At 40.7% G+C, this 12704-nt stretch overlaps 1 protein-coding gene across 10 annotated transcripts in view; it reads left to right on the forward strand.

The window, feature by feature from the left end:
- The first annotated feature begins 299 nt into the window (after positions 1-299).
- The window catches only part of SMAP1 (small ArfGAP 1), a 184750-nt gene continuing 172345 nt past the window's right edge, over positions 300-12704 (forward strand). For 8 of the 10 annotated variants that reach the window (XM_021937408.2, XM_021937412.2, XM_031667159.1 and 5 more), the window contains exon 1: positions 300-690. In XM_021937408.2, the coding sequence (XP_021793100.2) occupies positions 573-690 (118 nt within the window). In that variant the 5' untranslated portion in view covers positions 300-572. The remainder of the gene's footprint in view (positions 691-12704) is intronic. The other 2 variants (XM_031667165.1, XM_031667164.1) reach the window with 2 other exon arrangements.

Raw genomic sequence — 12704 nt, forward strand, 5'->3', positions numbered from 1 at the left:
ATGAGTAAATGACCCCACCCAGTCGCTAGTATTTCTGCATTTCCAATGTTGTGCCAGCAAGAGCAAAGGCAAATGGGCAAGTCAAAGTAGCCTCCTTGTAAAAGGTCTTCCATTACCGAGTTTTACTCGAGGCCCTCGCGGACCATCACATCTCAAAAGGGAGGAAAACCTGCATGAGGCAGTGCCAGCTACTTTTCAGGAATCACCTTGGGCAGAAAGCCTTTTTGCACAAAGATCCGGCAGGCCGGGCCGCGTACGTTCGGCGCATGCGCAGCGCGCCCGGCGCCCGGGTCCCTTCCTCCGCGCCACCCGGAAGCCTCGGCGCGTCCCACTCCCCCTCCCCCTCCCCTCACCGGCTCGGGTGGTGCTTGCCGGCCGGCCCGGCAAGGAGGCGGGACACGTCGGCGCTACCACCGCCGCCCCTCCTCCTGTTTCAGCTGCCGCTGCCGCCGCCGCTTCCTGGGCTAAGCCAGCCCGCGGTCCCGGCGGCGCCAGGTGCGTTCACTCTGCCCGGCTCCAGCCAGCGTCCGCCGCCGTCGTAGCTGCCCTGGGCTCCCCGCCCCACTGCCGAGATGGCGACGCGCTCCTGCCGGGAAAAGGCTCAGAAGCTGAACGAGCAGCACCAGCTCATCCTATCCAAGCTTCTGAGGGAGGAGGACAACAAGTACTGCGCCGACTGCGAGGCCAAAGGTAGCTCGGACGTCGTCGCTGCCCCGGTCGGGGCCTCCTGCGACCGGTGACCTTCCCGCCGCTGCGGCATTCAGGGCCCTAGCGGATGCCTCGGCTTGCCGGCAGGCCCCTGCCCTGACTGGAGGGCGGGTGGCTGAGCGGGCGGGCGCGGGGCTCCTGTCGACCCTCAAGTCCGCCAGAGGCGGCGGCGGCGGCGGCGAGGTCAGGCTCGCAGGCCCTGTCAGTGGCCCCAGCCTCCCCTCCTCCCCGACCCCGGGTTGAGCAGGTGCCGGAGTAGCGATGCTCGGACCCTCCACAGGGCTGAGGGTGGGAGCGGGGCTGGGAGCGCGGAACCGGACGCGGGTCTGGGCAGAGCTTAGGGTTAGAGAGTTGCCCTCCTAGCTCTGCTCATAGCTATCTCTGTGGGTGGGGCCGCCCTTAGGTCTCGATCCCCTCTTCTACCCTCCGGTGTAACCACGTCCTCCCTCTCCGGTCCGGATTCTTGGTCTCCCAGACAGAGCCCTACCTGCCTGCCCCACCTGACGGCTTTTGTACAAGGCTCTTGTCTCTGCTTCTTGAAAAAGAGTATGGTGGTCTTTTTCGGTGGATTTGAGTTTTACGGAATAAATTAATTGGAGAAAGGTCTTTATTAGTAGTAGTATTGTTTTTTAGTCTGGTTATTAGCCAGAATGAAGAGGAATTTCATTACATGAATCTCTTGGAGGACAGTGGGTTTATATTTCTGAAGATTTTAGTAATTAGGTTTTCTCTGACCAGCTAGTTTGGGAGAATGTGTGGACACTGATTTGTGTACCTCATAAATGTTGAAGGTTCATTTTAAAGATCGAGAGACAGAAAAGACCTAATTTTAGTTTGTTCAGTTGGAGGGCTTCTGCCTCAGCCTTTGAAATAGATATACTATTTTTAGCTGCTATATTTTGTGTTTGGAGATCTGATTTATGTTTAATGTCTTGCAAGTAATCTCATCGGAAACATTTCTAATTTTTTTTTAAAAGAAATGTCTTGTGTAGTTAATAAAAGATTGCGTCTATTTTTAATTGGTTTATTTCGTTATTGGGCGAGAAATAGGGTAGTTCTCCAAAGCAGGAGACAGTCTCTTTGGGGAATGTCCTTTAAGATTTCTGTGTTATTTGACTTAGACTCTTCCTGAAGCTTTACTGTTCTTTCTCAATACTATATAAATGAGTCACATTTCAGTAGACTGGTAATATTTGACTAGACTGAGCCACACAGCATCAGCAGGTTTCTTCACTGTCATAACAGGTACTGAATTACTGGAAGAAGCAAGTGGGAATACTGTAACTAGATTATTTTTATGAAACACTTTTCAATATAGTAACTTGATTGAGTCAAAATTATATTTATCCTGTGTAACCTTTTCAGGTGATGAGTTTTTACAAAGTGCATGCCTGGTTCTTGTAATATTTGTTTTCCTAGTAACTTGATTGTGTGTGGCTATTTGGGAGTTCTGTACTGTATTGAGGCTCAGTCGCTTGCTCTTCATGGACTGCACTAGTAAAACACTGAAAAATGGTCTTTTAAAAGGCCAAGAAGAAGAAAGAAGCTGAAGTTAAAAAGTACACATTTTGTCATTTTGAGTAATAACATGATTAAGTAGAGATGCTGGTAAATATTAAATCTGTTCATTAAAAATTGAATAGTAACAGTTTCAGAATTAACCTTCCTTCATCTACAGACATCGTTAAAAATAATTTAATTTTTGTTCAAATTTCTGTTTCCAGAAAAGTACTTTATAAAATCAGATTTTCACTAATGCTTTCTAAAATAATACAGATTTTTAAAAGCCGTTATTAACCATGTTAACTTTTTTTTTTCATTTACTCTTTTGGGGTGGGGAGAAGAGAATCATGTACTTCTTAAATTAGGATGAAAGGTTTTACTTCTTTGGACCTGAAGAATAGGAAGTATTCGTTTTGCTCAGTGTTTGTATTGCCACGGTATATACTGAATGAATGTCTTTTGTATTTTGGTTTTGTCTGGCCTTTTGTTGGTTTACTTGTTTAGAGAAGTGAGGGATGTGGGAGAGAAGAGAATGGTATCAAGAGTACAAGGGTGCAGCTTGAAGGGCATGCACTCCACAGTATAATTTACAAGGATTTTTTTTTTTGTTGTTGCTACTAAATCTAGAAGAATATTAAAATGATCTTGTAAATTATTTCAATGTGTTATCTTGATCTTTCAGGCAAAAAATCACAGGTAAGGCCACTTGTTGGCTTAATTAGACTTGATTTCATAGTTGTAACTGAAAATTTTGACATGGTGGAGCAATAGATGTAAATATATTTTCGCAGTTTTTGAGTATTTGGTAAGGTTGAAGTACATTATGGAGGCTTTTTTAGTAGAATTCTTGGCTTGTTACATGATTTTGGATCTATATGCTAGGATGACATAATAAATGTAGTACTTTTAAAAGATACGTTAAGGATCTTACTCTACAGCTCGGTTACTAAGAAGTTTCATTCTGTGTATGTATTGATGTTTTCTTCACTGTCTAGTAAATTGCATCAAACTTTTCATGTACTGTATTTCAAAGTTATTTCCCAGTTAACTTAATTTTCTTTCTTTTAAAGAAGCTTCTTCCACTGATCTTTGGGAATATGTACCGAAACTAAAGCTTAGGATTTGAGGTCCCTGTATTATCTTGCCTTATAATAGTTGGTAGAGGTATGTCAATTGGGTTTTGACATTTTCTTACTGAATCACCAGCTTGTGTTTCCTGGATTGACAGTATTTAAGAAGCAAGGAAGGAGAAAAGGATGGCATAGGCACCAGTTTCCTGCTCTTGATGCTGCTCTTACCAAATCTGTTGAACAACTGGGGAATTTAAGAACAGGCAGATGGAACTACTCCTCTTCTCTCCTAGCTGCATTCATGACTCAGTGGGAGTTTAAAGCAGCTCTTGTTGGTTATTAGTTGGTGACACTTTAGGGAGCAGTGAGGACTGAGAACACCTTGCCAGCTTCAAGGTTAGTTTTCAGTATTTAAAGTGTTGTCTACAGGTAATCCTAGCTTTGATTTTTTCCCCCCCCCCACTTCTGTATTCTTTCACAGGCTCAGAACAGGGCATCTTATGCTGGACATCAGGAGTGGCCTGAACTAGTGGGTAGGGCTCCTAGAAAACATCACTGGGCTTGGCAGGCACCACACTGACATACCCCATGCTTGTTAATGTATATTTCTGAGATTTTAAAAATGCAGAAATGCATTCAAGATCAGCCTGGCCAACATGGTGAAACCCTGTCTCCACTAAAAATATGAAAAATGTTAGCTGGGTGCGGCGGCAGGCGCCTGTAATCCCTACTTGGGAGACTGAGGCAGGAGAATTGCTTGAACCTGGGAGGCGGAGGTTGCAGTGAGTGGAGATCGCACTGCTGCACTCCAGCTTGGTTGACAGAGTAAGACTCCATCCCGGGGGAAAAAAAAAAGCATACAGATAAAATTCACATTGAGACGTTTCTTCCCACTGTCCGCTCTCCCTAGCCCCTGGCAGACACCATTGCATGTTCTATCTCTATAGGTTTGCCTGTTCTGGATATTTCATGTAATACAACATATGGACTTTTGTTTCTGACTTTCACTTAATATGTTTTCAAAGTTCATTCATTTTGTAATGTGTCGGTACCTCATTCCTTTTATGGCTGAATAATATTCCATTGTATGGACAGACCACAATTTATCCGTCTATTGATGCATCTTTTACTAGGTTTGATTTTGAGCATATTTAAATTGGTATGAAAGTGAGTCTCTTGCCTATTCAATTTTGGGTAGTCAGAAACATAAGGTTTTTTAACTCTGGAGATTGTTTTGTTTAGCCTGTGTGATACTGAGAGGGTAAGCTCCTTGCTCACATCAAACACTCGTTTCTTCATTCCGCAGATCTTGACTTGAAGACACACTGTTAGATACTGTATTAGGTAAGAGAGCTAAAAAAATTTGTAAGACCTAAAGGAGTTTGTTTAGTGTGGGTTTTGTTTTTGCAAGTAAATAATTCTAAAATAATGTGCTAAGTACTTGTAATAATGGTTGTAAGAAATAACTACCTCTAAACTTATTTTAGGCTGTTGTTCCCCTTGCACCATGACTTTTGCCCACTGGTGGTCTTTACAGTTCCTAGAATGCTGTTTCAAGACCTTCGCACGTGCTGTTCTTCTGCCTGGGAAGCTTTCTAACGAGTTTTTGCCTGCTCAGCTTTTGCTCATCTTTCAATTCCTGCTTAAATGTCTTTTCAAGGGAAATAATTCTCCTTGATCCTCTGAGATTAGATTAGGTTTCCATTTATAGATAAAAGACAACACCCTGAATCTTTTATTGCACTTATCACAATTATAATTAAACATTATTTAGGTGATTATGGGGTATACTATATCCCTGTTGGATTATAGCTGCAAGAGAGAACAGATCTTGTTTATCTTGGTTAGGGTAGTATCCCCAGTTTTCATTACATGTGGTAGGTAAATGTAACTTAGCAAATATTTTTTGAATGAATGAATGTGTGAATGAATGAGCACAGAGCCCCAGGCAGGCAGCAGGGTATGTGAAAAGGAGTGCACCTGTGAAAGGGAGTGGCATGTGGAGTGACCCTGTTGGGACAGTCACAGAAGGAGTCTTCATTTGAGCTACGTTCTGAAGGTGGAGTGGGATTTCATCAGATAGAGAAGGAATTAAAGGACACAGCTGCACACACAAATGTACCAGTGTGAAAGAACAGAAGAAGTTTCCATATGGCCCTTACTAGATAAGCTTTCTTTAAACATGAGCAGTTTTGGTAGTCTCAGGTCAGAGGAAGAACTGGGATAGTGAGGATTGCAGGCAAATCCTGAGTTAGGAGATGTTGTACAGTGGTCCAAGAAGAGGGTAAGAGAACCTGAATTCACACAATGTCAATGTATAAGTCAGGGTATAGAGCAGGAAACAGATCCACTGTAGCTATTTTCAGGAATCAGGTACTTACCAAGTCCTTGGAAAGGCTGGAGGAGGGAAAGTCAGGGAGCCACTACTGAACTGCTTTCAAGGCCACGCATACCGCCACTGCTACGGCTGCCCCACTGTCATAGCTGCTTCTCACCCATGAAACTGGCATGCTGACTAGGGAATAAGGCCGATGGTGCTGCAACCACTTCGTGTCTGTAGATGTTTTTTGTTAGTTGCTCTTCCTGTAGGAATATGGCCTCTGTCCCACTTGTGCTTTCCATGTGCAAATAATTGGCAGAACCTAATTATGTCGAATACCTTGCTTTCAAGGTAGTCTTTTAGCTTTATAACCTTTTCAAAAAATATAAACATGTAGAGCCCATTTGATTGCAAGAGCTAATCGAAGAGTTCATGTTTTTCATTAAGTCTTCGATATTTTAGAGTTGTTACATTTTAAAGTGTAGTAATTTTTACTAAAAAGTAAAGTTCACCTTGGGGACTGGTGTTTATTATACTGTTGATGCTTATAGGACAAATTTATATAAGTAAAAGTCTGATTATAATTCACTTAAAGAAATTTGCCAATCTAAAAGTTTCCTCAAAATGTGAAGCTTCAGTCTGATGGGTCTGTTCTTGTAATTCTGCTGATCTTGAGGTTTTTCCTGATTGTGCAGAGCCATGGTATCAGAGCTGGGATGGAAACCATTGGTCTCTGACTCATCAGTTTAAAACTTGGGCAGCATGTTGTCTCCCCTCCTTTTGTTCTTCACAGTTCTTCTTTGTCTTTTTTTTGTTTGTTTAACGTAACACTTTCAGTACTTGACTTCGTTAGTTAAGGAGACTTGCATCTCCTAAATTGTTGTTGTACTATATATATGTATATATATCTTTCTCCATCTTTATTAACCTATAACGGACTTGAATCCATGCTCTCTTTAAGGCAGAGTGGAATATTTGAAATTATATACTTTATAAACTCAAGGCTTTGGCATTTTTTTTTTTTTTTTGGTACAGGTTTTCACTCTGTTGCTGGGCTGGAGTGCAGAGGTGCGATGTAGGCTCACTGCAACCTCTGCCTGCCTCGTTCAAGCAATCCTCCCACCTCAGCCTCTCAAGTAGCTGGGACTACAGATGTGTGCCACCACACTTAGTTAATTTCTGTATTTTTTGTAGAAACTATGTTTCATCATGTTGCCCAGGCTAGTTTTGAACTCCTGGGTTCAAGTGATCTGCCCACCTCAGTCTCCCAAAGTGCTGCAATTACAGGTGTGAGCCACCACACCCAGCCCCTTTTGCTTATTTCAAATTCTTCTGCTAATAGTCTTTCCAAGGATTAGAATCAAGCCATTTTAGTTCAGTTGCTCAATTTTCTCAATGCAAGAAGATCAAAGAAACTTGGAGGCCATTTTGTAATTATTATCAGAAGAGTTGACTGCCTTACATTCTTACCACTGTAACAGAGTTAATTTTACAGACATTTAGTTTTGTTGATAAATCAATATTTTCTGGGCACTAAAAAGATTAAGTACTACGTTAGATACTACTGTGTGTGTTAAAAAAGTTTTGGATGCCAGCTGCAGTGGTTCACGCCTGTAATTTCAGCACTTCGGGAGACTGAGGCGAGTGGATCATCTGAGGCCAGGAGTTTGAGACCAGCAAGGCCAACATGGCAAAACCCTGTCTCTACTAAAAATTCTGAAATCAGCCAGGTGCGGTGGCGGGCGCCTGTAGTCCCATCTACTCGGGAGGCTGAGGCAGGAGAATTGCTTGAACCCTGGAGGCGGAGGTTGCAGTGAGCCGAGATTGCGCCACTGCACTCCAGCCTTTGTCAAAAAAGACAAAAACGAAAAGTTTTGGGTTATAATTGTCTACAAGCTAATTAGAGATCTCAGTAGACATGAAACAATTACCAGTTCTAATCTATGTTTACATTGGTAGATTGATTAGAAGTTAGAGATAGGATAGCTCCACTGTGACCTGGAGAATGTTTAAAAAAAAAAAAAAAAAAAAGCAAATAATAACGTTACATATATGCTCACAAATTACAGTTTTTTTATTTTTTATTTTTTATTTTTACAAGAGATGATATACTTCACACTTTACATATGTTAACTCATTTAATCCTCAAAACAACCTTTGAGGTAGGTAATATTATCCAGGAACACAGAACTTAAAGTAGTGGAGCCAGGAATTTTTTCATTAAAAAAATTTTGGGAGGCTGGGAGCAGTGGCTTACATCTGTAATCCCAGCATGTTGGGAGGCCGAGGTGGGTGGATCAGTTGAGGTCAGGAGTTTGAGACCAGCCTGCCCAACTTGGTGAAACCCCATCTCTATTAAAAATACAAAAATTAGTTGGGCGTGGTGGTGCATGCCTATAATCCCAGCTACTGGGGAGGCTGAGACAGGAGAATCACTTGAAACCGGGATGCGGAGCTTACAGTGAACTGAGATCATGCCATTGCACTACAGCCTAGGCAACAGAAAAAAAAGCTTGGATTGGGGTGACTGGCACTTTTTTAGGAGCTGGGGATTAGCAGGGAATAGTTAGATAAGGTTCATGCCCAGAAGGATCTATTAGTCATTGGTGTGGAGAAAAGAGTTAACAAAGCAGGCCTCACAGCGTTTGGCTAACATCTGAGGGGGATCTTGGGGATGATCCCACCACCCTAAGTGATAAGAGTCTGTCATTGTACCTAAGTTGTTTGTATAATGAATGTGGTTTATGTTGAATATCTGCTTTTCTTCTGGGATTCTGGAATTGGCATATGTGGCAGGCAGGGGTACCTACATGACTAGTCTCCCTAATAATCTTTGGCCCTGAGTCTCTGATGAGCTTCCCTGGTTGGCATTATTTTACATGTGTTGTCACAGCTCACTGCTGGGAGAATTAAGCGTGCTCATTGCAACTCCACTGAACGGGAGCACCTGAATGCTTGCTTATAATTTCCCCTGGACTTTTTGTGCCTTTCTGCTTTGCTGATTGTGCTTAGTATCTTTTTGCTGTATTAAATCATAAAGATGAGTACAACTGTATATTGAATCTTGAATCTTCTTAGCAAATGACTGGACCTGAGGTTGGTCTTGGGGACCTTGAAGCATAATTGGTAATATATATTTTCTTCCAGTATATTATACAGCACATGTTGGAGCCTCAGTATATTTCTGCTGGCTCTAGAACCTAGCCTGCTAATAAGCATACAGTCTGGAGGAGCAAGGATGAGCATTAGAGGCTTTTATAACCTGGGAAAATTGTGATTTTATTGAGATGAGATAGGGATGGGAATCTGAACTGTGGAGTCAGTATTTCAGCCCAGGAGATATAGCCTGTGCTGTTAACTATGTTTGATGGTAATGCTAGATAAAACACCTGTTTTTGTTGTAGAAATTTTGTGAAGTAAGAGATTGTTGTTGGGAAGACTGTCGCCTTCAGCTAACTTAAGGTTTTTCTCAGATTATTGCCAAATATGTTCAAATGTGGGCAATATCTTCATTTTAGTTTTCCTCCTTGCATTTAAGTGCAGAACCACCATAACTTCAAAATACCAATTTAAACAAATTGGGATTTTTATCTCATCACTAAACTTTATTTTATTTATTTATTTTTTCCTTTTTATAGAGACAGGGTCTCATGCTGTTGCCTAGGCTGGGGTGCAGTGGCGTGATCATAGCCCACTGTGGCCTCTAACTCCTGGGCTCAAGTGATCCGCCTGCCACAGCCTCCCGAGTAGCTGGGACTACAGGTTTGTCACCATGTCTGGCTAATTAAAAAACTTTTTTTTTTTGTAGATTGTGGTGGGGAAGGGGCCTTGCTATGTTGTTTGGGCTTTTAAACTCGTGACCTCAAGCAGTCCTCCCACCTAGGCCTCCCAAAGTGCTAGGATTAGAGGTGTGAGCCACTGTACCTTGCCTAAACTTTATTTTAGAAACTTACTGAGTCCACAGATAAGTGCTTTAGTGTTTTTGTTTCTTTGTTTTTTGTTTTGTCTTCCATATATATATATATGCATACATATATTTTTTTCTTTTTTTTCCTGTTTTTGCAGCTATATCCTTAGGTCAGATACTGGTCGTATACCTGGGCTTTTTAAACCATAGAAACAGCATGATAGAATTGAAAGAACGCTAGCTTGATTGAGCAAAGCTAGGTTTCAGTCCAAGCTTTGCCTCTGCCTTGCTTAGTGACTGATTGTCCTTCTTCTCTTTAATCCTTATTGCAAAGATTTATTTCAACCTTATATGATCTGTGTTCTTTCTTGAATCCCAAACCTTGTCACTTCTATGTTGGTATTTACTGGCATAGTATTTTTACTGACATAGTATTTTTTACTGACATGAAAATTGTATTGTTGAGAGTTTATTTTTTGGGTCCTATTGAGATTTGTATTGTCATCAAACTTACAGTTTTTATTTAAAGCTTTTCACTGATGATTTAGGTTTTGCTGAGCAAATTTACCTGGTATTAGCTTTAATTATCCCAAGCTATATCGCACAACTCATAGGACTCTTCCCCACAGATTGAGGAGTCCTTTTGTCCTTTTGTTTAAAACTTTTCACTGTAATGCTTTCTTACTATTAATGTCAGTATTTTCTGCCTCAGATGTTAGGTACAATTGTGTTTAACTTGGAGTGGCATTTAGTTACAGTATCATATAGAAGTGATTTTTAAATTTTTTTCACATAAAACAGAGCTTAAAGTGCTCTTGGAAACATTTTAATTTTATGTTCACATATATTTTGAGAGATAAATGTGAGGACCTTGAGGGTCCAAAGGAAAGAGAATTAAAAGTAATTCTAATAATCTTCCATTCTCTGTGGCCCTTATACCCCAGCAATTTTTGGTCTCCATTTCACCAGAGATCCAAGTGATTGATGGTAGACCTTCAGATGTCTGTCATTGATCTTTTATAAAGAGTGCCTTTCATTGAGCAGTGATGAGCTCAAGCCTAAACTTAAGAAAATAAGGGGAATTCTGGAAAATAATATTTGGGATAGATTTATTTTCCATTGTAGGAAAATTCATAAATATTATGGTTTAGTCTAGGTGTTATTTAGTTCATGCATTTCTACTCTTGGAAGTTGCTTTTGGTGTAGGGTGATGATGGTGCACAGTGACAAAAAAATTAACAGAAGATTGTTTGAGTGAAATGATCATCACCAGTATATTCATTTCCTATTGCTGCTATTAAAAAATCCCACAAACTGAATGACTTAAAACAATACAAATTTTATCATTTTAGCAGGTTTGGAGGTCACAGTTCAAAAAGAGTATGATTGAGCTAAAGGCAAGGTGTTAGCAGGCTTGCATTCCTTCTGGAGGTTCTAGGGGAGAATCTGTTTTCTTTTCCAGCTTGGAGAGGCCACCTGCATTCCTTGGCTCATGGCTCCTTCCTCCATCTTTGAAACTAGCAGTGTGTCATCCTTGATTCTGCTCCTCCTTGCCCCCCACTTTCACTGTTACATCTTCTCTGGCACTTTTATGACCCCTGTGATTACATTGAGTTTGTCTGGGTAATCCAGGACAAAACTGCCATCTCAGAGTCCTTAAGTTATTCACAGAGATTCCAAGGATAGAACAGGACATCTTTGGGGGCCATTATTCTGCCTACCAAAGTGGATTTGTGATAAAAATTGTATACAGAATCTAGATTTTTTGTTTGGTTTTTTGTTTTCTTGAGGCAGAGTCTTACTCTGTCACCCAAGCTGGAGTGCATTGGCACGATCTCTGCTCACTGCATCCTCCGCCTCCGAGGTTCAAGCGATTGTCCTGTCTCAGCCTCTGGAGTAGCTTATAGGTATGTGCCACCACATCTGGCTAATTTTTGTATTTTTGGTAGAGACAGGGTTTTGCTATGTTGGCCAGGCTGGTCTCGAACCCCTGAGCTCGAGTGATTCACCCGCCTTGGCCTCCCAAAGTGCTGGGATTACAGGCTTGAGCCACCGTGCCTGGCCAGAATCTAGATTTTTATAAGTGGTACTGAGTTGGATGTATTTAAGATGGTATAGGTTGATGAAGTACTACTTAAATTAGCCTTTCTCACAGGACCTATTTAAAAATACATGCATGCAAGAGTCATTTAACGATCTCTTTGCAATGTTATCATTTATGTAGGAAATCCTAAGAAACTTACAGAAAAGGGATTAGAATGAATAATTGAGTTTATTAAGTTTACAGAAATAAAGTGACTATAGAAAAAGTAACTCATATACTAGCAACAAGTAATTGGAAGTTGAAATAAAAATTACGATTTACAATAGCATAACAGCATGAAAACTGTGGGATAAATTTAACAAAATATGTGCAAGACCTGTATACCGAAAATTACAGAAGATTGCTGAGAGAAATGAATGAATACTGTACCTAAAGAAGTGGAGAGAGATATCAGAGATATCATGCTCATGGATTAGAAGACTCAATATTTTTAAGATGTAATTTCCCTCCAAATTAATCTCTGGATTCAATATTATTCCAGTCAGAATCTCAGAAGCCTTTTTTCGTTGCAGCTGACAAGCTGATTCTAAAATTTTTAATGAAATGCAAGGGACCTTCCAAAATCAAAGCATTGAAGAAGAAAAAGAATGTTTGAAGTCTTACACAACCTGACTTTAACAGTTGTTAAAAAGCTAGTTATCAAAACAATGTGGTATTGGTGTAAGGGCAGACATAGATCTGTGGAACATAATACATGGTCCAGAAATAGACTCACATATTATGGTCAGTTTTAACAGAAGTGCCAAGGTAACTCAATGGAGAGAAAGGATAATTTTTTCAACAACAACAGAATGTATAATACCTTGAATCTTACCTCATGCCATTCACAAAAACTAATTTGAGATGGATCATAAAACTAAATTTAAGAGCTAAAACTATAAAACTGCTAGAAGAAAATATGGGGGAAAATCTCTGGGACCTTGAATTAAGCAAAGGATTCTTGGATGGGACACAAAATTATATTCCATAAAGTTAAAATTGAGAAAATGAACTTCATCAAAATTAAAAACTTTTGCTTTTCAAGAGACGCTTAAAAGTCATAGACTGGCTGGGAAAAATATTGTATCTGGTAAGGACCTTTATTCAGAATAT

This window comes from Papio anubis, chromosome 6 (genome assembly GCF_008728515.1).
Source record: "Papio anubis isolate 15944 chromosome 6, Panubis1.0, whole genome shotgun sequence".
In the NCBI taxonomy this organism is placed as follows: domain Eukaryota; kingdom Metazoa; phylum Chordata; class Mammalia; order Primates; family Cercopithecidae; genus Papio; species Papio anubis.